General features: G+C 46.9%; 1 protein-coding gene across 1 annotated transcript in view; it reads left to right on the plus strand.

Moving 5' to 3' along the window:
• The window catches only part of ATRX (ATRX chromatin remodeler), a 348,862-nt gene that overhangs the window by 14,590 nt on the left and 309,323 nt on the right, over positions 1 to 24,949 (plus strand). Inside the window, exon 3 of the mRNA XM_073556201.1 lies at positions 24,214 to 24,326. Coding sequence (XP_073412302.1) covers positions 24,214 to 24,326 — 113 coding nt within the window. The remainder of the gene's footprint in view (positions 1 to 24,213; positions 24,327 to 24,949) is intronic.

Consider the following 24,949-nt stretch of genomic DNA (forward strand, 5'->3'; position numbering starts at 1 on the left):
TTTTAATGTAACTTTATTCATTCTTGAGTTATTTACAAGTTTATGACCACTTGTTAAATGTGTTCAAAGTGCTACCCATTGTGTTGGATTGTCAATGCAAGTCTCTTCTCTCACTCTTGACACACTGATAGCAACACCGCAGAAGAAATGCTAGCACAGGCTTCCAGTATCCATTGGGAGGATGGTTCCTGGAAGATAACTCTGCCTCCAGAGCTTATTTTACATGAAGGGAGAGTCAGCAGTGAGACAAGTAACTGACACAGAACAGAAATGAGAAATGAACTTTGTCTTCTTGTAGACACATTTTTTGCATCTCTTCATCTCTGTTGGACTTTTTTCAGCAGTTTATAACCTGACAGATGTGGTGACAGATTTCCTTTAAGTATTACCTTAGGGTTTTCCCTGGAAGCCCTGATGTTTTATGAGCATCTGTTATATTACTTTGGAGTACTCAATTATTCCAGTGTATTACAAAACGTTTCTACTGAATGATACATTTTAAAGGGAGCCTGATGCCTAGGAAAACACTACCAGTAAATCTGCATGTAAATAACTTGAAGGTAGTGCTCAGCTGCCTTATTGAAAGTGTGGCTACGGGGATCAAATTGACTTCCTCCAGGTAGCCGTCGGCTTTCAGTCATAGGAGCATGCACGGTGTGATTACAGCCGTCGCTCATTATACTGTGAGTGGCAGGTACGGGTCCCAGCACTTGGATAGTTTGCTCTGCACAAATGTTCCGTAGAGCATTCTGTTAATGAAAGTGACAGATGTTCTTACAGCCACTGCTCACTGTTAAGTGAGCCACGGTGATTGTAGTGTGTTCCTATGAACGATTGCTAGCAGCTCCTGGGAGGATGTCGGTTAATTTTTTACCCTAGTAGCTGCACTTTCAGTAAGGCAGCTGGATAGCATCATAAAGCTGTTTACTTGCAGATTAGCCCTATTTCTCCTACGCCTCATTGGGGTACACAGACACTGGGTGTTATGCTGCTTGCCACTAGGAGGACACTAAGTAAATCAGAAAAAAGTTAACGCCTCCCCTGCAGTATACACCCTCTCGCTGGATGAGATTTCTCCAGTTCTTGCTTAGTGTCTGTAGGAGGCACTTGGGTCTTGTTTCAGACCCCACCGTTTTTTTTTTATTTTTGAATTTTCTGTAAATTTTTATTTTTTAATTAACGGAGTGAAGGGGGCGACAGTTCGTTTCTACGGCCCGCTCTCCCCCGAACCAACATGCAAGCACGCGGAGTATACCTCCCCGTACACTTTTCTGCGACGAACGGGGCTGATTCCTCTGACGATTCCTTATGGTGGACGGATATGAGTGCAAGCGCAGCATGGAGTGCATAGAGACTGGTGGAGGACCTTACCTACAGCGCTCCTGAATGCCCTGAATCAGCCCCATAGCTGTCCATCCCCCTACCTATAGGGTGGATCGATTGAGCATGCCCCTTTAAGAACTCCAGCTCTACTACATCAGCCCAGGAGGATGAGAAGACCTGCATGGATGGCACGGACAGCGACGGCAGGCCTGATCACTGGAGTAGAGGTATGGGGTCGGGTCCTGGTCCTCGGGAGGGGCGCTGACTTTGTCTCAACAGCAGTGCTCCGGTGCCCCATCGCGGCCCCCCCGTCTCGGCGCTTACCGCGGGTAGGCCAAAAATTTAGTCTGCGGCTTTTCCTGCCTACTAGGTTGCAATTTGAATAGCGTCACCCCCTCCCCGCCCTTGGCGCTTACCGCGGGTAGGCCAAAAATGTAGTACCCGGCTTTTCCGGCCTACTAGGCCGCAATTTGGATAGCGCCGCCCGCGCTAGCGCCACCGCCGCCCCTCTCCTTGGCGCCTCCTTGGCGCAGTCCTAGTCTCGGGGGCCATGAAATTTACCTCAGCCTGCTCTGGAAATAGGCTGTGAGGCGCGCACTCTGCCGGATACTGGGTGGCACCACAGGGCCACCGCTATTACTCCCAGGGACACAGCACAGGACCAGGGTAAGCTGCACTCTGCCCTCAGAACAAAGCTTAACCCCTTTCCGACACATTCCCTGCAGCTGCAGTACAGAATCTGCCTTTAACCCTTTCAGGAGTGCTATGTCTCAATCTAAGGAGGCTAAATGGGCTGCTAAGAGCACACTGCGTTTTTTTTTTTACTGTGTGTGCCACTTGCAAGACTGCCGTGCCCAGACTAATCCATTATGCACGGGCTGCGCCCCGCCGGACTGCGCCCCGGCCTGCGCTCCAACGCCCCTCGCCGCCGCTGCTGCAGGGTTTCCTGCGTTTAGTCCCCCTGAGTGGGCTGCGTCCCTGTCACGGTCGGTGGAGTCACGGACCCAGGCCATAGACTCCCTCCGGGAAGCCTCGTTAGGTTAGAAAGCGTCTTTACCGCCCGAGCAGGGCTCTGGCGATGGCGGGGAACCATCCATCAGCAGGGGCCGTAGTCACTCAAGAGATGGTCAGGCTAGAAAGTGGACCCATGATGCGTCCCCTAGTCACGCTTGCGCTTCAGCACCGGCGAGTTCTGTCTCTCGCTCGCCCTCTCCTATTGTCCGCAGCGAGTACGACTCTGAATTCGAATCTGACACGTCAGCCCCTCAGAATCCTCCAACTGACGAGTCGCTTGATTCTCTTACAGAATCAGTCAACAGGATTCTGGAGTTGGATGAGGAAAATATTCCCGCTCCAGCACACGCTATCTCATTTAAGAGGACCAGACGTGTACGCAGGATGAAAGCCATCCGGAGTTTAATGACATTGTCCAGAAACATAGGTATCGGCCACATAAGCGGTTCACAGGGCTAAAGTCTACTGAGACTAAATACCCTTTTGATCCAGACCTAATGAAGGACTGGTTACAGTCCCCTTCGGTGGACCCTCCTGTATCGCGTCTTGCTTCTAAAACGCTCCTATCCGTCTCTGAGAGCACCTCAGTCAGAAACCCCTCCGATCGTCAAATTGACTACCTTGCCTGCTCAGTTTTTGAAGCTTAAGGAGCGGCGCTTTTTCCATCTTTCGCAGTGACTTGGGTCACTAAGGCAATGGCTGCTTGGGCAGAAGTCTTAATTACTGCCTTCCTGGGTACCAATCTTCCTCCGGAGGCAACCAGGTTCGCCAGGCAGATAATTCACGCAGCAGACTTTGTAGTGAACGCTTCTTTAGATGCCGCCAATTGCGCTGCTCAAACTGCCGCTAATGCGATCTCCATTAGAAGAGCCCTATGGCTCTGCGACTGGCGGGCGGATGCCACATCTAAAAGGTCGTTGACTTCTCTCCCCTTTCAAACTGGTCGTCTTTTTGGAGAAAAACTGGACCAGCTCATTTCTGATACTACCTGGGGAAAGAGTAAATTCCTTTAACAAAAGGCTGTCAGGCTGTTTCGGAGCCAACAGTCAGCGCGTTTTCGACCTTTTCGCAACAATTGCAGTTGGTCCTCCACTACCTTCTCTTCCGGATCAAGTCGGTCCCCGCGCGGAGACAGAGGCTCCCAGGTCTCATACAGACCTAACCGCTCTTGGAAGCCAAGGGCATCTGGATCTAGGGGAGCCAGACCACATAGATCTTCTACACAATGACTTGTTGCGGTATCCGGGGGACACCGACAAAGTAGGCGGTCGTCTACTTTCCTTCAGTCACACCTGGCTCGTGGGTCAGGGAGCTGGTGTTCTCCGGGTACAAGATAGAATTTACGTCTCTCCCCCCCCCCCCCCCCCAAGAAAAAGATGAGCCTTCGGGCTGTTCAGGCTCTGCAAGGGGACGGAGTCATCATTCCGGTCCCTCATCACGAAAGGTTCAGGGGTATTTATTCAAACCTTTTTGTGGTTCCAAAAAAGGACGGGACGATGCGGCCCATTCTGGATCTCAAACTGTTTAAATCAGTTTGTCAAGGTACGGCGATTCCGAATGGAATCTCTCATATCAGTTGTCGCTTACATGGAAAAAGGAGAGTTACTAGCATCCATCGACATCAAGGACGATTGCCTTCACATTCCGATCTGCCCGTCCCACCAGCAGTTCCTGCGTTTTGCAATTCACGAGAAACACTTCCAGTTCGTTGCCTTGCCCTTCGGACTCGCCACCGCCCCCAGGGTCTTTACCAAGGTCATGGTGGCTGTCATGGCCATTCTCCACTCTCGGGGAGTAGTGGTGTTGCCGTATCTGGACGACCTGCTCATCAAGGGTCCGTCCCTTCCAGCCTGCGAGGAATCCGTTGATAGAACAGTAAATACACTTTCTCACCTGGGCTGGAAGATAAACTTCAAAAAGTCTTTCCCAAAACCGGCCCAGACGATTTTCCTTTTTAGGAATGATCTTGGACACTTCCCGCGAGTTTGTCATTCTCCCTCCAGAAAAGACCCAAGCCTTACAACAGGCACCGCTGACTCTTTCCCGACCGGTTTCTCACTCCATTCGTTTCAGCATGAGAGTTCTTGGAAAGATGGTGGCAGCGATGGAAGCAGTTCCATTCGCACAGTTCCATCTCCGTCCCTTATAACACGCGTTGCTGTTAGCTTGGGACAAGAACCCGTTCTCCCTGGATCGTCGGTTCCTTCTGTCCCTGCGGGTCAGACAAGCCCTCAAGTGGTGGAAACTGAAGTCCTCCCTGAGTCGAGGGAGGTCTTTTCTCCCAGTAAGATGGTTGGTAGTAACCACCAACGCAAGTCTTCTGGGCTGGGGTGCGGACTTTCGTCACCATACGGCACAGGGTCGTTGGTCAACTCAAGAGTCACGTCTCCCTATCAACATCTTGGAGATATGTGCGATCAGACTAGCTCTACAGAGTTTACACCATCTCCTCGCTGGTCACCCCATCAGGATCCAATCCGAAAACGCTACGGCTGTAGCGTACATCAACCGCCAGGGAGGTACTCGGAGCGGGATGGCCATGCACGAAGTGATACACATCCTCCAGTGGGCCGAGACCAACCATTCGCCCATCTCAGCAATCCACATCCCGGGCTTAGAGAATTGGGCGGCAGATTCAGTCGCCAAGGCATTGCCTCGGGAGAGTGGTCTCTTCATCCGAAAGTCTTTCAGCAGATTTGTCATCGTTGGGGGACTCCGGATGTGGATCTCATGGCCTCAAGACTAAACAACAAGGTTCCTCGATTCATTGCCCGATTGCGTGATCCAGGCGCCATCGGAGCAGACGCCCTAGTTCTGTCGTGGCACCGGTTCCGGCTCCCGTACATTAAATCTTTTATATTTAATATTTTTAATTAACTTTTTATTTAGCACAAAAGATTCTCTTTAAGCAGTATGTACCTTAACCATTTCAACCATTTTCATCCAATCCTGAGTAAGGTTTTTTTTTTCCTTCCATACATGAAGTTATAAGACCTCTATTTTTTTTCTCATTCAGGTATTTAAATCATTTTTGCCTTTTGTGATAAGTGAGTATTAATTTTTGTAACTTTTTTTTCTTGCTGACATTTGAGTGGTTAGATTGGTGTATGTGGGGTAAAAAACAGGAAATGTTTTTCCATTTTTCACAATTTTCAATCTAAGTAACACTAAAATACTAATTGTGTGCCTCTTTTTGTAGCAGGAGTTTTTATCAGCTTGTAATTGCTTTTTAGGTGGGACTAGAAACAGCAGTTCAAACTGGTAGTGGCTTTTCCTTTTTTCTTTACTTTTAGTCCACCCAATGTGCCCCCACCGAACCTTTACCATAGTAGATCATAAATTTTGCAGGAGACTGAAAGGTGGGGTGAGAAAACCAGAGTGCTACCAAAGCGCAATAAATGACATATAGAAAACAATCATGATACATATGTATATATGCTCACCTGTGGGGGTTGTATAGGATAGGCACATCGCTATGTAGCAATTTGATCACAAATGGGGATCCAACCTTGTGGTATGCCACCCTTCCGAATGGTGTTGAGTTGTGTTGGTCCTATTGCATTGACAACTCCCAAGGGATATGAGAGAAAAAAAAATGGGAGGCGCTGCCCTATGGTTCAGCCCTGTACAAAGGCTGAGAATGGTACTAATAATCCGTTTTCTGCCTTCTCAATATGGAGTTTGGCTGTTTGACAGCAGTCTCCTTGCAGCGTTAAATGCATATTGTCCGAATGGTTAACCCCTTAACTCACGGAGCTTTTTTTGTTTTCCGCTACCCTTCTTTCCAGAGCCATAACTTTTTTTATTTTTCTGTCAATATGGCCATGTGAGGGCTTATTTTTTTGCGGGCCGAGTTGTACTTTGAACTACACCATTGGTTTTACCATGTCGTGCACTTGAAAACAGGAAAAAAAATTCCAAGTGCGGTGAAATTGCAAAAAAAAAAAAAAGTGCAATCCCACACTTGTTTTTTACTTGGCTTTTTTGCTAGGTTCACTAAATGCTAAAACTGACCTACACCATTATGATTCTCCAGGTCATTACGGGTTCATAGACACCAAACATGTCTAGGTTCTCTTTTATCTAAGTGGTGGAAAAAAATTTCAAAGTTTGCTAAAAAAAAATGCTCAATTTTCCAAGCCCTGTAGCGTCTCCATTTTTCGTGATCTGTGGTCGGATGAGGGCTTATTTTTTGTGTGCCAGGCGGACGTTTTTAGTGATGCCACTTTTGTGCAAATACGTTCTTTTAATCTCCCATTATTGCATTTTAATGCAATGTCGCGGCGACAAACCCGTAATGCTGGCGTTTTTAATTTTTTTTTTTTCGCTACGCCGTTTAGCGATCGGGTTATTTTTATTTATTTTTTTTTTTATTGATTCGGCAATTCTGAACTCAGCGATACCAAATGTGTAGGTGTGATTTTTATTTATTTTTTTAATTGTTTTAGGCTGGGTTCACACGTAGCGGAACTCTTGCGGAAATTGCAGCGAGAATTCCGGAATTTCATTCCGCGGGAAAATCGCATTTTAAATTCCCACGATTTTCCTGCGGGCAATCTAGCATTTTGCAAGCGTTATTAGCTTGCAGAATTGCTAGCGTTTTCCAAGCGATCTGTAGCATCGCTTGGAGAACTGATTGACAGGTTGGTCACACTCGTCAAGCAGTGTTTGATGTGCGTGACCAACTGTTTACTATTGAGGCTGCCTATGCGGCATCAATAGTAAAAGATAGGATGTAAAAAATAATAATAAAAAAAAAATATTGTTATTCTTACCTTCCGACGTCCCGTGCAGCCTTCCCTCTCCCGGTCCCAGTAATTCTTTGGGAGAATTACCGCAATGATGTCCGTTCTCGCGGGATCGCGACGTCTCGCGGTCATTCGCGATCCCGCGAGAACGGACGTCATCGCTCGCAAAGGCTTACTGGGAGCGTGGAGAGAGGCAGGAAGGCTGCGCGGGATGTCGGAAGGTGAGAATAACAATATTTTTTATTTTAAATTCTATTTTTTACAGGGATATGGTACCCAAAGCCCGGAGGACATTCTCCTCTCCTCCGGGCCGTGAGTACCATCCGCAAATGTTCTGCTTACTTTTTGCATGGTGTGCACAGCCACATGCGGAAAGTAAGCAGAGCAATGCATTCCTAAGGGTGCGGGATCGCCGCGATTCCGCGAAACTAATGAGCATGCTGTGTTTTTACCGCGAAGCGATTTCGCCGCGGTAAAAACCGCAGCATTAGCACAGCATTGCGGAATCCCATAGGAATGCATGGGATGCTTATTTTTTGCGTTTTCGTGGTTAAAACCGCTGCGGAAACGTGAAAAAACCGCCACGTGTGAACTCAGCCTTATTTTGATTGGGGTGAAAGGGGGGGGTGATTTAAACTTTTAGGTTTTTTATTATTTTTAAAATATATATATATTTTTTTTTTTTTTTTTACTTTAGGCATGCTTCAATAGCCCCCATAGGAGGCTAGAAGCATGCCATACTTGATCGACTCTGATACATATAGGCGATGCTCAGATTGCCCATATGTAGCAGATTTACTGCATTGCTATGAGCGCCGACCACCAGGTGGTGCTCATAGCAATGTGTTGGCAACAACCATACAGGTCTCTGAGACTTCTGGTTGTCAAGGCAACGTGTCACAGACCCCCGATCACGTGACTTGGGGTCAGCGATGCGCTCATTTCCGGCCGGGCGCTGGAAGTACTAGTTAAGGTGGCAATGCGCTGACGGCATCCGTTACATAGAGGCACTAACGCATGCATTGCCCACAATAATAGCGCATCCTAACGCAGCCAAAATTGGCATGCGTTAGCGATGATGCATTACTTCATGACGCGGTCTGCAGCGTTCGAGGGTGTGTCGGGTCTAGACCTGTACGGTCTAACGCATGGTAATGAAATGCTACCATACGTTAGCGCATATGTTAGCACTAGGTTACAAATGACATCTGCGTTAGCACATCCATTTAACGGATCCGTTAAACAGATGCCCCCAACGCAATGTGAACCTAGCCTAAATGCCCGCTGTCGCGTTTGACAGCGGGATTTAACTAATTAATAGGCTCGGGCGGATCGCGATTCGGCTCGCGCCTATTGCAGGCACATGTGAGCTGATTATAACAGCTAACATGTCGCGGCTTTAAGGTGGGCTCACCGCTGGAGCCCACCTCAAAGCAGGGGACACTTACCGATGACAGAATAGTATGTCATCGGTAGGTAAGGGGTTAAAGCTGTTAGACAGTTTTGAAACCATTAACTTAAAGGGAGATGGCTACTTTATATTTACTTTTTCAAAATTAATGGGGGCATAATTTTCTGACACTTTTTTTTTTTTTTTCTGTTACATAAAATTATTTTGTGCTCTTGTCAGTTGTCTTTTTTTCAAAGACGTCACAGCATTACTGTGATAACAAAGACTGCTCTTTGAGGAGCAGATGACCAGACCAGTTTGCCTCCTGCAGTTGAAAAAGGCTGTGCTGACAAGTGCAGGAGGAGAACCTGTAATGCTTTGTATTAGTAAGTGGCACAGCATTATGTTCCTAACAAACCAACCCCTTCAATGTAAATTGCCCCAATGATCTTATCCTTAGAATTCCATGAAATAAGTCAGGGACGTTGACTTCTGTTTTAGTTTATAAGGTTTTCTACTCTTTATGCATCCTTTTGAGGATTGAGTTTTTGAGAACATTCTCACGTTAGACATGAATTGTGGAGACTGATCTGAAGAGCTCCACTGTCCTTGTGACTTATGTAAAGTTAAAAGTGCGTATTGGCAGATACACTTCCTTGAAGTCATGATGGCTATCTCTATATATAAAAATGAATGTTGTGTGTATCACCAACCAATCACGAAGCATCTTTCATTTCATCAGTACTGTTCAAAAGAAGCTGAGCTGTGATTGGTTGCTATGAGCAACAGTTTTCCTTGCAAAGAATTGCTAAGCTTCTCTCATTTCACCAGAGCTGGTTAAAAGTAGCTGAGCTGTGATTGGTTGCTATGACCAACAGTTTTCCCACTTGACAACACCTCAGCAGACACTGACATGGTGCGAGAAATCTAGCATCCCTGGGAACATAAGCTCACAGCCATTGTCATTGCCCCCCTTAAAGGAGCAGAGATCACATGACAGAAATGAATCTCCCCCTCCCGTGCCTATATCCCCATCATACATCCTCCATCCCGTAGGCACATCGTCCCTCTTAAAGGAATCATTGGTATGGAAGTCAGAGCAAATCCATCCAGCACTTTGGTACTGACCCCAGGCCTCTCTTAAAGGGATCCTCGGTATGGAAGTCAGGGCAAATCCATCCAGCGCTTTAATTCTGATCCCAGGCCTCTCTTAAAGGGATCCCCGGTATGGAAGTCAAGGCAATTGCCTTCAAATGCTCTGGTACTGACCCCAGGCTCTCTTAAAGGGATCCTCGGTACGGAAGTGAGGGAAAATCCACTCTGCGCTTTGGTACTGACCCCAGGCCTCTATTAAAGGGATTTCCGGTATGGAAGTTAGGGTAAATTCCTCCAGCGCTCTGATTCTCACCTCAGGCTTCTTTTAACGGGATCATTGGTATGGAAGTCAAGGCAAATCCAGTGAGCGCTCTGGTTCTGACGCTAGGCCTCTCTTAAAGGGATCCCCAGTGTGGAAGTTAGGACTGTTCCACTCAGCGCTCTGGTTCTGACTCCAGGCTGATGGGATGATGTATATTCGTGGTAGTTGTCCGGTGGCTCTGGCTGATGGGATGATGTGGGATATTAGGAGTAGTAGTCCAGTGTCTCTGGCTGACGGGATGATGTGGGATATTATGGGTAGTAGTCCGGTAGCTCTGGCTGACGGGATGATGTGGGATATTGGTGGTAGTAGTCCGGTGGCTCTGACTGATGGGAAGATGTGGGATATTATGGGTAGTAGTCCAGTAGCTCTGGCTGACGGGATGATGTGGGATATTATAGTGAATGTGGCTATGCGGAATGGGCGGGGCTCTACACTCAGAGATATATATATATTTATATATATATTTTATAATATATTTTAGCTGAAGAGCCCGGCGCTGCCCGGGCATAGTAACTAACTGTGGTTAGTTATAACAAATTATAATTATCCTCCATCCCATAGGCCCGTGCCCATATACCCATCATACATATTCTTCATCCCATAGTCCCATGCCCATATACCCATCATACATCCTCCATCCCATAGTCCCATGCCCATATACCCATCATACATATTCTCCATCCCATAGTCCCGTGCCCATATACCCGTCATACATATCCTCCATCCCATAGTCCCGTGCCCATATACCCATCATACATATTCGCCATCCCATAGTCCCGTGCCCATATACCCATCATACATATTCGCCATCCCATCGTCGATTGCCCATATACCCATCACACATCCTTCATCTCATAGTCCCATGGCCATATACCCATCATACATGTCCTCCATCCCATAGTCCCGTGCCCATATACCCATCATACATATCCGCCATCTCATAGTCCCTTGCCCATATACCCGTCATACATATCCGCCATCCCACAGTCCAGTGCCCATATACCCATCACACATCCTCCATCCCATAGTCAACCATTATGACATCATAATGAGCGGCGGCGGGGCTTGCAACCTAGGATGACATCAGCGTCGCCATGGCAACCATTGTGACATCATAATGAGGGGCGGGGCTTGTGACTATGGGATGGCGAATACGTATGATGGGACTATGGGATGGAGGATGTGTGATGGGTATATGGGCACTTGACTATGGGATGGCGAATATGTATGACGGGTACAGTTAGTTACTATGCCCAGGCAGCGCCGGGCTCTTCAGCTAGTGTGTGTGTATGTATGTATATATATATATATATATATATATATATATATATATATATATATATATATATATATATATATATATATATATATATATTTAATTACATACACGTTGCCTTGATATGTGGGCTGAATAAAACTCACCTACCACTTTGAAAAAGTTACTATGGAGTGCTGCCTTTTTTTTGGAATATATATATATATATATATATATATATATCTCTCATACACATTTTTTTTTCAATGTCGATCTATCTATATACACACATTCTCAGTAATATTAACATGTGGGGCTAAATAGCTGCAATCTGGACTAACAATTCAGACTCGAACGAATCGAACATCAGGACTCTACATGCAGAATCAGAAATAGATTTTATGGTGAGTAACCAAAAATCTTTCCATGTGAAAGGAACTTTGATAGATATATGTATATCTATCATAAAGTTCCTTCAACATGGAAGGATTTTTGGTTCCTCACCATAAAGTCTATTTCTGAGTCTTCGTTGGGGGACACAGGGTGTATGCTGCTACAACTAGGAGGCTGACACTATGCGCGAAAAAAAGTTAGCTCCTCCGCAGTGTACACCCCACCGACTGACACTAGGTTAATCAGTTAGTGAGAAAGCAGTAGGAGAAGCAACAAGTAAAAGAAACAAACACAACTTAAAGGGAACCTGTCACCCCCCCCAGGGCGTTTTTAAGTAAAAGTGCCACCTTCAGCAGCACTAAGGCTGCACTCTGTGAAGGTGGCTATTATGTTTCTGACCCCTAGTAACGCCAAAATATTGACTTTTATAAATAGGTCCTCATACCTGTATTACTTCCCGTAGGTTTATTGTATTCCCCTGTATCAGCCGCCTCCCAGCCGTCCATCATGCCCCTGGTGTTGCATCTGGACGTCGCCTCCTAGCCGTCCATCATGCCCTTGTGTGCCGCTGCCTGCTCCTGTGTTGTATGCCGGCGCCTCTGCTGTGACAACAGTTCTCGAGCAGCGAGTCAATATTTTGGTGTTACTAGGGGTCAGAAACATAAGAGCCACCTTCACAGAATGCAGCCTTAGTGCTGCTGAAGGTGGCTCTTATACTTAAAAATGCCCTGGGGGGACAGGTTCCCTTTAAACTATAACAATATAACACAGTATGAAGAGCTGGTAAACATTTGAGGTTGCCCCCCCCCCCCCCCCCCCTCAATGAAGGCTCTGAGAAACAGATTTTTACTGTGAGTAACCAAAAATCCTGTTTTCTCTATCGCTTCATTGGGGAGCAAAGGAAACTTTGGGACTTCCCAAAGCAGTCCCTGGGGACGGAACAGCAGAAACTTTGTTCAGATTGGAGAACTCACCATTGCCGCCTGCAAGATCCTTCTACCTAGGCTGGCGTCCGCTGAAGCGTAGATATGGAACCTGTGAAATTTGGCGAATGTGTGGATGGAAGACGAGGTTGCCGGCAGAGTTGCAGGGCGGATGCACTATAGTGTACCGCCCAGGAGGCGCCCATTGCCTGGGTAGAGTTCCCAGAGGGAGACGCTCTGTTTTTAATCCAGTATGCCTCCAAAATTACCTTCCGGAACCAGCGTGCAATCGTAGCCTTGGAGTCCAGAAGGCCTCTACGTGTTCACTCTGGAATAGCAAAATCTGCCTTCCTAAAGGGGGTGGTGCTAGCCAAGTAGACCCACAATGGTCGCTAGTAAGCTGTCAAACAGACAGTCTACTCAACGACGCAGCAATGATCCGGCGATTCGTAAAACGACCTCGGCGGTCGTTGGGACCTTGTCACACAGCAGCTATTCTGACGACTCACGCCTGCGTTCCTGAGTTCTGAGTCACCAACGAGGTCGCTCGTCAGCGTCAAACACAAAAATGCATGCTGGCCAGCGCGACACCAGCAATCAAAAAATGGCCCAGGACATTCGAGCACGATCAGCGAAATCGCAGCAGGGGCTCGGTCGCCGCTATATGTCACATGTAGCGAGATCGCTGGCGAGGTTGCTGTTGCGTCACAAAATATGTGACGTTTCAGCGAGATCGCTAAAGATCTCGCTATGTGAGACGGGGCCTTTAAGGAAGGAAGGACAATATCCTCATTTAGGTGAATTGCGGACACCACCTTGGGAAGAAAAGAAGGTATAGGCCGCAAAATCGCCTTGTCCTGGTGGAGAACCAGGAAATGGGAATGTAGAGAGCCGCCAAATCCGAGATGCGCGTAATGAAGGTGATGGCCCCAAGAAACATCACCTTCCTAGATGAAAATGATAGAGACCTCTCGGATAGGTACAAAGGGTGAACTCCTAAGGGCCTCCAGGACTAGATTGAGGTCCCAGGGGTCCATGGGTGTCCGGTACGGGGGCACAGCATGCGCTAACCCTTGGAGAAAAGTTCTGACCTGAGAACGGGGAGATAAGCTTCTTTGAAAATAATAGAAAGCGCTGACACCTGGCCCTTTAGTGACCTAAGAGCCAGACGCGCATCATTAGGACTTAAGCGGGTAGGTTACCCTGTAGCTAACTATAAATGCAAGAATTGCCCTTTTTGTCCTTTTAAATTAACAGGCAAATCCCTTAAAACCATTCATCATGAGATTCGGAATTTCTTTTCATGTAAAACATAATTTGTTGTATATGTCCTTTTTTGCCCATGTGGCTTTTTTATATAGGAAAAACTATTCGCCCATTATATGTTCGATTTAGGGAACATTTTTACTCCATAGCCTCTGGAAAAAGGGTTCCTCGCTTGATTGAGCACACAAAAGTGCATGGGGGCAACCCAGAATCTATGAGGTTTGCAGGAATAGAGAGTTTTTTTTACCGCAGCAAGGAGGGAATCATCGCAGACATCTCTTACAGAGAGAAGCCAGATGGATTCTGCTGTCTAATGCCACAGGACCACTAAGGACCAAATGAAAAAATTGATACGTCTGTTTTTCTTGTAAAAATTATAATGATATCAACAGTGTCTAGGTGTTTTTCTGTATGTAGTTGAGTTTTAATTGTATTATATGTATATTCACATTTTTTGTTCACTCTATTAAGTGGGAGTAGGTGTCAGTAACTAGGAGGTGTGTTCACACCTGTGAGTGTATTTACTTCGACCTTCCTGTTACCTGACTCCAGGACCCGTTGAAGCGCAGTTAGCGTGAAACGGCCGTTGTCCACAGTTCACACCTCTCCTGAGCCTATGCTTTTTATCTGAAAATAAATTCACTTCTTCAGAATGGTGAGTGCCATCCCTTTTGTTCTTTTTCATACAATGCAGCCATGCATGTTCTTCTTTGGATTGAGCACCCGTTCTGTGGGTAGCTGGCGTGCAGCCCAGGTGTGTGAGTTTGTACCGCATTATAGTGCACATCAAGGTGGCGGCAGTGGTGCCAAATTTTCTTCTTTGGTATATGATTAGACTCACACCAGCTAAAATAGGTTCTCCAAGTCCGATAATCAACCTGGGATGACCTTTTTCTACCCTGGATCTTGGTCTGAATCGTCCGATTTGAAAACTCTGATGCTTTCAGAGCCGCGATTTCAACAGCCACGCCGTTAAATCAAGCGACTGAGAATTCTGGTGGCATATCGATCCTTGGGACAGAAAAAAAACGGTCTGTCTGGAAGCCTCCAGGGGACGTCCACAAGAAGATTGACTATCTCTGCAAACCAAGTGCCAATCAGGTGCAATCAGAATGACTGGCACCCCTCCGCCTTGATCTTCAACAGCCTTGGAAGAAGGGGGAAGAGGGGAGGGAAACAGGGAAGACAAGGGTATTGCCAGAGCGTCGATGCCCACCGCGAGAGGGTCACACAAACTGGAAATGAACAGTGGAACCTTCCTGTTTGGCCGGAACGCCATGAGATCCAGATCTGGAGTACCTAATCAAAAGCAAATCTGATGAAAGACTTCCTGATGCAGAGACTATGCTCCCGCTGTGAGACCTTCGTGGCTGAGAAAGTCGGCGGCCCAATTGTCCACGCCGGGTATATGTACTTCAGATATTGCCTGAACCGTCGCATCTGCCCAGAGCAGAATCTTGGATGCTTCAGCCATTGCCAAGGGACTAGAGTTCCTCCCTGGTGATTGACATATGCCACAGCCGTGGAATTGTCCATCTGAACTTGGATTGGCAGACTCCTGAGAAACCTTTTCTACTGACGGAGGTACAGAAGAATGTCCCTTATCTTGAGGATGTTGATCGGCAGAGAAGATTCCTCTGCTGACCAATGACTCTGGACAGTCAGTTGGTGAAGGACAGCACCCCAGCCAAGAAGGATGGCGTCCGTCAACTGCCGGTGAACGGGAAGGATGGACTGATCCTGGAAGATGAGGGGGGATGACAGCCAACAGTTAGAGATCATTTGACTTGGGAGGAGCGATCCAGAGAGAGAACAGACTTGTTCCACTGAAATAGGATGGCCTGCTGAGGCAGTCTTGAACAGAATTGCGCAAAAGGAATCTTTTCCTACACTGCCACCATCCTTCCCAGGACCGCTGTGGCCGATCGGAAGGAAGGTGAGGGCCCTGCAGAGAGCGATCCCCATGCTGGAGAATTGCTGAAAAACCTTTTGTGTGGCTGGTGTTGAACAGCATGCCTAGAAAAATGAAGCGCTGAGTCGGGACAAGGCAAAACTTTGCCCTGTTGATCAGCCATCCGAATCAGGACAGGGTGTCTAGAATGATGGACAGACTTTCCTGGGCCTGATAAAAAGACGGAGCCTTGATGAGACTGTCGTCGAGGTACGGGATGAGCACTAAACTTTGATCCGCAAAATGGCCATTAACACTGCCATGATTTTTGTGAAAACCTTGTGAGCGGTTGCAAGCCTGAACGGCAGGTCGACGAACTGAAAATGGTCCTGCCGCACCACAAAACGCAGGAATCTGATGCCCTGGGAAGATGAGGGCATAGAGGTAGGCGTCTTCGATGTCTATAGAGCCACATGGACTCCATGAAGGCAATTACTGAATGAAGACACTCCATCCTGAAATGTCAGTCGGACCCTTTTGTTCAATAACTTTAGATCCAGGATGGGGTGAACCGCGCTGTCCTACTTCACAACAAATTGGTTCAAATAAAACCCTGTGAAATGTTCCTGGTCTGGGACGGGAACGATGACACCTGAACTGAGAAGGGAGATAATGGACGCAAAGAACCCCGGAACCAGAGAAGCAGCCCTTGGAGGACGGGATTTGAAGGATCGATCTCTGACCCACGAAACAAAATCTATCTTGTATCCGGAGGATACAGCATCCCTGGCCCCATGCGTCCTCTACTGAGGCGAGCCAAACATCTCTGAAAAATCGGAGATGGCCACCCAGCCTGGGAGATTACCTGGAATCTGGAGATGAGTCATGCAGAGGAAGATCTGCCAGGTCTAGGCCTGGTGGATCTACCCTGCGCATTACAGGAATGCCAGGAGAGTGTGTGTTTTAAAGGAGCCCTTTTTCTATCCTGGCGAGCCTGTGGCTGGCGAAGTTTGGACTGAGGAAGGAGGGAGCTCATCCCTCAGGTTGGCCTCCTTGATGATTTTTTTTTTTTTTTAAATTCGTTTATTGAACCAAAGGCAGGGTATACAATATGCAAACTGACAATGATGAAAATATGAAGTAACACACATACATTTCTCAGAGCATTAATGTCAAACAGAGTATGTATACCAGCTGTACATAGAATAAATCATACTGTCAATTGCCTTACACTAGTCTGTGCGTTATCATTCAAATAACAAAGCCTGCCAAACCTTTAAAACCTTACTACTACTATAAAACAACTATTTGCAGCCTGTGTCTATATAATTAGTTATTATCATGTGGTATCTCCGTCCTACAGTGTGAGGTGAGAGGAATTCCACCTCTCCCATATCTTAAATTTATCTGGGCACCCTCTGTTTTGATAGAGCATACGCTCGTATGGTATAATCGAGTTCACCAATTCTATCCAGGCCCTAAGGGAGGGATCCGAACCCCCCCCCCCATCCACCGCAGTGCCAGCACCTTCCGTGCCATGAACAATGACTCTCGTAAGAAAATCCCGGTATAATGTCCCCATGTCTCATCATCCCACACCCCAAGCAGACAAACCAATGGCTCAAGGGGAACAGGAATCTGTGCCAGGGAGGATAATAATGACGTTGCCTCTTTTCAATAATGTATTGGACATTGCCAAATCATGTGGATAAAATCTGCATCGGCTGCATGGCATCTCAGACACTCTGAAGATTGAAAACGGCCCATCTTAAAGAGTCGAGTCGGAGTCAAATATGATTGGTTTATAATATAAAGTTGTATCATTCTATTGTTAATTGACGGAGACACCTTAGTTGGTGACTCCAGGATTTCCTCCCACTCTTCTCCCTGCGTATCAAGGTTGAGACTTTCCCATTTCCCCCTAACCAAGCATATGGCAGATTCCGTCCCCACCGATAGCATGTGTGTGTACAGAGAGGAGGGGAGACCCGGGGGACCTTGTGACTTAAGAATGCCTATCAAGGGTAGAGACGAAATAGCACTATTCATACCGACACATCTCATGTGCGATTGGAAGGCTGATCTTAATAGCAAGTATCGGAAGAATTGTGACCTCGGGACATTGCACTTAATTTGTAATTGTTGAAAAGATGATAATGTACCACATTCATATATATGCCCTATCGTAGAGACATTGTACTGAGGCCAGAATTCAGCAGATGGGTGGGCAAGAAGTTTCAGAAAATAACTATTAATCCATAAGGGCATTTCAGCTATGATATCACTAAATCCGACCACCCTCTTAATCTGTCGCCACACTAGTCTTGCCAGACGAAACATGGGTAGCAAACGCGGGACTTTTACTTTTTCCATCTCCAAGAATCCTAGCGGGCAATCAGCATGTGCGGCATGAAGCAAATGACTCTCAGAATTAGGAAGGTGATTACCGGGCATCCACTTATTTATAGCTCTTGCCTGTCCCGCCAGATAATATAGAAAAAAATCCGGTAGTGCTACCCCGCCCCCTTTTTTTGGCCTTTGTAGGGTGGATAACTTAAGTTTTGGCCTAGTTTTTCCCCATATGAAAGATGTAATCTGGGAATTCAAGTTAGTGAAAAAAGACTTAGGCACCACCACAGCACTGTGTTGGAGAAAATAGCTGATCTTAGGGAGTAGTATCATTTTAATTAAATTAATGTGTCCAGCTACAGACAGCAGGAGTTTGCTCCAGATCGCAAATTTGACTTTAACCATTTCCAGTAATGGATATATATTAAGCTGCAGATCAAGTGTGCTGGATTGAGAAATATGAACACCCAGATATTTAAAATGTGGTACAATAGGCAACAAGGAGAGAGTCCCAAGTCGCGGCATCGGGGCATGAGAAAGAGGCATCAGAGCAGACTTCTCCCAATTTATATACAGGCCGGAATATCTACTGAATTCATTTATAGTGGCAATCACTCCTGTCAGCGTTTCCTCTGCCCTATCCATGAATATTATATTGTCCGCATATAGGCCTATGGTGTCTACCCGATCCGCTATCTCTATACCCATAATGTTAGGAGAAGTTCTTAATGCGAATTGCCAAAGCCTCTATTGCAAGAGCAAAAAGGGCCGGTGAGTGGGGACACCCTTGACGACCCTGTGTAAAGAAAAGGACTCTGAAGTGGAACCATTTACAACAACATGGGCTTTAGGTTTCATATACAATGTGTTGACCCATCTTAAAAACCTATCTCCATAACCGTATTTCTGCAAGCATGCGTGAAGGAAAGGCCACTCAAGAGAGTCAAAGGCCTTAGCCGCATCCAACGACGCCAATGCCCAACTATTGTCCGGCACCAGGGAACTATATTGAACCACTGATTGAACCCGTCTGATGTTAATGGAGGTGCTTTTCCCAGGCATAAAGCCAGTCTGGTCAGGATGTATAAGTTCCAAAATAATTTAATTCAGCCTAGTAGCCAAAATCTTCGTAAAAATTTTGTAATCCACATTTACTAAAGATTATGGGGCGATAAGATCCACAGTCCAGAGGATCCTTCCCTTCTTTCTTAAGCACTATTATATTAGCTTCACAGAAGGACTCCGGCATGACCCCCCCCCCCCCCCTCCCCAAATCTCCCGGTACACCGACAACAAAAGTAGCGCTAAAATCTCCCGTTATTTCCTGTACAGCTCAATAGGAAACCCATCCGGTCCAGGGGCCTTCCCAGAGGCCATATCCCTCACGGCGTCTTCTATCTCCTCCAGAGTGAACTCAGCGTCCATAAAGGCCCGCTGAGAAGCACTCAATGTGGGAAACGTTATATCTGATAAATAATCTAGACACCCCTGGCTATCAATGTCGTTTTTTGAGCTGTACAGTGAGCTATAGTAATCATGGAAACATCCCATTATTTCATCCGTTGAGGACACTACTGTACCATCTGAACTGCGGACCTGTAATATTGTGTTAGTTGTATTGTGCTGCCGCACCAAGTAGGCCAGAACTTTACTAGACTGGTTCCCTAGTTCAAAGTAGGATTGACGAGTAAAAAATAATTTACGTTTGGACTTGGAGTCTATATGTTGAGTATATAATCTTTAGGCCGTCAACCACTCCACTCTATTACCACTAGTTTGATCAGATACATAAGCGGCCTCTGAATCTTTCAAACGTTGCTCTATTTCATCATCCTCCCCCGACGTCACCCGTTTGATGTAGGAGATCGTGGAAGATAGACAACCCTTCAAGTACGCCTTAAGGGTGTCCCAAAATAATTTAACATTCCGGGGTTCGGGGTGGGAGGACACAAAGACATGTAATTGGTCGGTTGTTCTATCAGGTGACTTAATCAATTTCAGCCAGAAAGGGTTTAATTTCCATGTTGTTCTACCACTGGGCGGGCCATACCTGAGTTTAAGGATAATTGGGCTATGATCTGAAATCCCTCTACTTCCATATTCAATACTGTCCATCCACATTGCCAAACCACTAGATCCAAAGATGTAATCTATACGGGATAAAGAACGCCTAGTGGAGGATTGGCAAGTAATACTCTCTTGTGTCTGGGTGTCGCGTTCTCCATAGATCCAACCATCCACTACCCTCTATAAACTGAGATAATTGGGATGTAACTGCTGCCGGGGTCCCACCCCGTGTCCCGTCATCCAGTCTCAATCTGTCGAGGCAATTATTCATTACCAGATTAAAGTCTCCCATACAAATGACATCCGCGTAATTCAAAGCAAAACTCAATGCTTTCTGGAGAATTGACGTGCCCGCTGGAGGGGGATTATAAACACACAAAATAACATTTCCTAGAGTCGATCAGTGCATACACAAATACAAAGCGCCCTTCAGAATCTCTCCGGGCCTCCCGGACCTCCCATCTAACATTCTTGTGTATTAGTAATGAGACCCCCCTGGAGTAACTGGTGTGAAATGCGTGTATAGACCACTGAACCCACGGTTTTTGTACAGTCCGAACTGTATCTCTGGTCAAGTGTGTTTCGACCAGAGGCACGATGTGAGGGTGATAGTGCCTAATTTGTGAAAATACTTTAACCCTTTTTCGGGGTGTCTTAACACCCCTTACATTCCATGCCATGCATATTAAATCAGAACCCATCTCCATTTATCTGAACATATTGCGCAATAGCGCCTAAGTGGAACTTAGAGACACCACATAAATAGCAAGATATCCATTGGCTGCAACTTCTACCTAAATAACACTTAAAGCTAAAACAACAAACAGCGTAGGAGCAGAGTCCCATACTCCCATCACCAAGCAAACAAGGGGTACCATCACTGAGTCCAGTGTCTGGTATTGTTGGAAACCTGAACTCCGTCAAGTGAAGCCCCAATCAGCTGAGTAATAGAAAAATTCCAGCTAGCAATCGATGTATTAGGATTCTTTTTCAGCAGACCCTCTATGGGATCTCAGCCTCTTCCGCCGAATCTGTAAAAAACGAAGTAGAACCCCCGTGGACCACCCGGAGCCGGGCCGGATAAATCGAGTACACAATATTCCTCTCCAGTAGACTTCTCTTGACCTCCATAAACTGTGCCCGTTGCTTCTGGAGTTCCGCAGAGAAATCCGGGAAAATCGAGATGGTGGCGTTGTTGAACTTAATCGGACTCTTCTGCTGTGCCAATCGTAGAGCCACGTCTCTATCCCTGTAGTTAAGAATGCGCGCCAACAAGGGTCTAGGCGGGGCTCCCAGAGGAAGAGGCCTAGTAGGGACTCTGAGTCCTTTCCACCGCAAAGATTGAGGAGAATTCATCGCCCAAGGTGGTTTTGAGCCAATCTTCTAGGAATTGCTCCAGATGTTGTCCCTCCGATCGCTCCGGCAGGCCAATAATTCGGATATTGTTTCGGCGCATCCTGTTTTCCAGGTCATCAGCCTTTTGCCTCCACGCATTCATGGATCCTGCCACTTTCGTCAGCTTAGCTTCCATGGGCGTAATGATGTCTTCCACCTGTGATATCCGCGTCTCCACCTCCGTAATGCGGCCCCTCATGGTTTGCATGTTTTGTCGGAGGCGTCCCACCTCGGTGTATACGTCTTCTATCTTCCCAGACAGAGATGTCCTGGTCAAGGAGATGGCCTGCATAAGTTGCTCGGACTCCTGTTTAAGGGTTAATTCCCCCTGCTCACATTCTTCCCCACCTTCAGAGGGGTGGTTCTTACGCTGAGTTTGTGTGGGGTTATTTTTAGTAGATCTTGAGCTCTCAGCATGGTCTATTCTGACATATTCTTTTAGCTTTTCAGCCGCTGTGCCAGACCCCTTAGAGTGACTCATTTTGGAAGCGATATGGCAAAGCCTCGGAGCAGGAACCATGCACTCTGGAGTCTCTAATCAGGATGACTGACTGTATGATAGGCAGGTGGCGGCTGCAGGGTCCTTGACGCAACAGACCCTCAACGTCTCACAAGGGGGCAATATCTAGCCCCAGGCGGCAGGCAAGGGCCCCCCAAGCCCAGAAAACAACTCTCAAGGCTCCACAGGGGTCACAGCCAGGGAAGGATCCAGGTCCCACTAGGTATGGCGCTGGCAGGGCAGGTAATATAGTGAATAGGGGGACGCGGGGCCCAATTTTTCAGGGCACACACCGCTTGTCCCTCACAAATGATCCAGTTATCTGCTCACCAGCCCTTGTTTCTTCAGCGCTGCAGGATGGAGCCTGGCGTCACGTCTCAGACAGGGTGTGCGCCTTCAGTATGACTGTCGCCCCGTGCAGGCCCCGCCGGCCGCCCAGGTCCTCAGAGCCGCAGGCACTGCCGAATCCAGCCACGCACTCCCGCAGGGGTCCAGGAGCGGCCTTGAGCTCACAGGAGTCCAAAAAACTGGCAAGTATGCCCCCAAAGCACGGGTCCGCTGATAGGATTTAGTCAGGATATCGGGAGCCTCACAAAGCGCGTCCTCACTCCGTCGGTGCCATAGCCACGCCCCGGCCTCCTTGATAATTTGGTCCATCTTGGAGCCAAATTGACGGGAACCCTGGAAAGGCCACACTGGGATAGGGTCATCACCCTCTCCTGGTGCATTATGTGACTCCTGGGTAACAGGCACGGGGGACTGCTGCAGTCCTGCTAGAAGGGAGAGGGCTGCCCTGAACTGAGTTTGCATTCACATGAAGAGCAGACAAAGTGCCTGACAAGAGTAGAAGAGGAGGAAGCAGGAGGGCGAGAGCTCCAGGACAATTGCAGGCAGAACTTCATGCAGATTGAAGCCACCTTCTGGGCTCTGATGCCGGCAAATTGTAACCACAGGGAGGAAGAGGGTCCGCAGTGTAAAAAGGAAAGGAGCGCCAAAAAGGGGGCGGAGCTGACTGGATATCTGAGGAGGGGCGGAGCTATTAAGCTGAGGAGCATGTCTACAATGGGCGGGAAAAAAGCCTGATGATGCTAGGAAGAGGGGTGGAGTTAGCTGCCAAGACTAGGCCGTGCTGAAGCCGGAACTAAAGTGGAAAGCAATCACCGATGAAGCTGGGGAGAGTGGCGCGGAGGCCCCAAAGTCGTCTGTACGTAACTCTGCGCCCTCTATCCCTGCTTCGTTGTTTGTCCCCAGTGCCTGCCCACATAGGCGAACTGGTGTACAGCTGCACCAGGGTTTACTGCCCTAGCAAATGTACCCCAACTAAACAACCTAGGAAATAAGAGAAATTAATTAAAATATAATAAGGGAAAGCTATATCTTCCTCTATCTTCTTTCTTCATCGTTACCTGAACCTTCTCCTCAACACCTCTGGACAGGAACCTTTGAGTTAGAGAAAGAGATGTACCCTCCGTAGAAGACCATCGATAGCCGTCTGAGCCTCTTGGCTTGAAGGACGTCCATGCCTCCTGAAACCGACAGGCGCTGGAGGGCGAGTGGGTAGGAGACGGAGACCAGGACCAATGTTAGGAGCCACCTAAACACTCTTCATGTGTTATGGGTTGGGGTCCTGCGAGATAGACCTATGAGGATACGGGGTGGCAGTACAAGCTGTACTTGGTCTCTACGTGGGAGAACAGTGTGACTGTTCACAGTATCTCTCCAGAGGTAAAGGAGAAGATCCATGTCTAAAAAGGGAGACAATACTTGAATATTCTGAAAACTGAGGTAGATATGGGCCTAATGAAAGACCCGAGTCCATCTCCTACTGACCCCAAGATAAAACTGACTAACTTAGTGCCAGTCGGTGGGTTGTATACTGCGGAGGAGTTAACTGTTTTTGTGCATAGTGTCAGCCTCCTAGTGGCAGCAGCATACGCCCATGGTTTCCCGTGTCCCCCAATGAAACAATAGAGAAATCGCTTTACACAGTTCACCTAATCCAAGCTGTTCTGATATCCACCCAGTGGATTGATTAGGAAGTGCACTTTTCTGCCATTTCATTCCCTGAGCAAGGCACAAAATGTCTGCTTATATTTTAACTCTGGCGTCCTGCGGACACTATTGTCTCTGATATTACACGTTAACTAAACTGTTGGGAGAAATGCCAACTACTTTCTTATGCAGAAGTTTGGGTCTATTTCTAGGTGAAAGTAGGAGTCTTGATTTTCTTAGCAGCACATAACATATTTTAATAATTTCTTGGTTTTCCTCTTTTTTTAGTAAAAACAAGTTGAATACATTGGTGCAGAAGCTTCATGAATTTTTAGCTCACTCCTCTGAAGAGTCTGAGGATACAACTTCTCCTACCAGAGAATCTGGGAGCAGAAGTGCAGGTAAGGTGGAGATGGTAGTGTTTAGTTTTTCTGTACAAACACCATATGGATCTCTACTTTCAACTTAAAAGTGGTTGGCCATCAAAGTTATATATTTTTTTTTTTTTTTTTATATTCAATGCATTTGGTCTACAAGTATTTTTGCATTTGGGGTTCTTTACAAATTTTGCGCCATTTTAATTTTACAGACTTTTTGTTACCCTGCACATTAAACTTTGATGTGGTCTTTGGTGAAAAATCAACTGAAAGGAGTTCTCAAAAATGGATAAGAGTTACAAACCCTCTCTTGCTGTCAGAACAAGCTCACTGACAAATTCTCAGAGGTTTTCCACTGATCAGCTCTTCTGTGCATACGCTTCAATCTCCTCCAATACTAAAACTCCTCACGTGGGAAAGCTGCTATTTTATTGGAGGAGGCTGACTTACCGCTTTGGTCACATGCTCCTCCGCCAGCATCCAGTGTATAGGCAGAAGAGCTGGTCAGGTGTGAGGAAAGTGGCCGACCTCTGAGAATCAGTCAGTGAGCGCGTTTTGATAGTAACATAGTAACGGTTAGTCGGGCCGAAAAAGACATTTGTCCATCCAGTTCAGCCTATATTCTGTCAGAATAAATCCCCAGATCT

The sequence above is a fragment of the Dendrobates tinctorius genome, unplaced genomic scaffold, assembly GCF_039654945.1.
Source record: "Dendrobates tinctorius isolate UK_male_01 unplaced genomic scaffold, ASM3965494v1 ptg000231l, whole genome shotgun sequence".
NCBI lineage: Eukaryota > Metazoa > Chordata > Amphibia > Anura > Dendrobatidae > Dendrobates > Dendrobates tinctorius.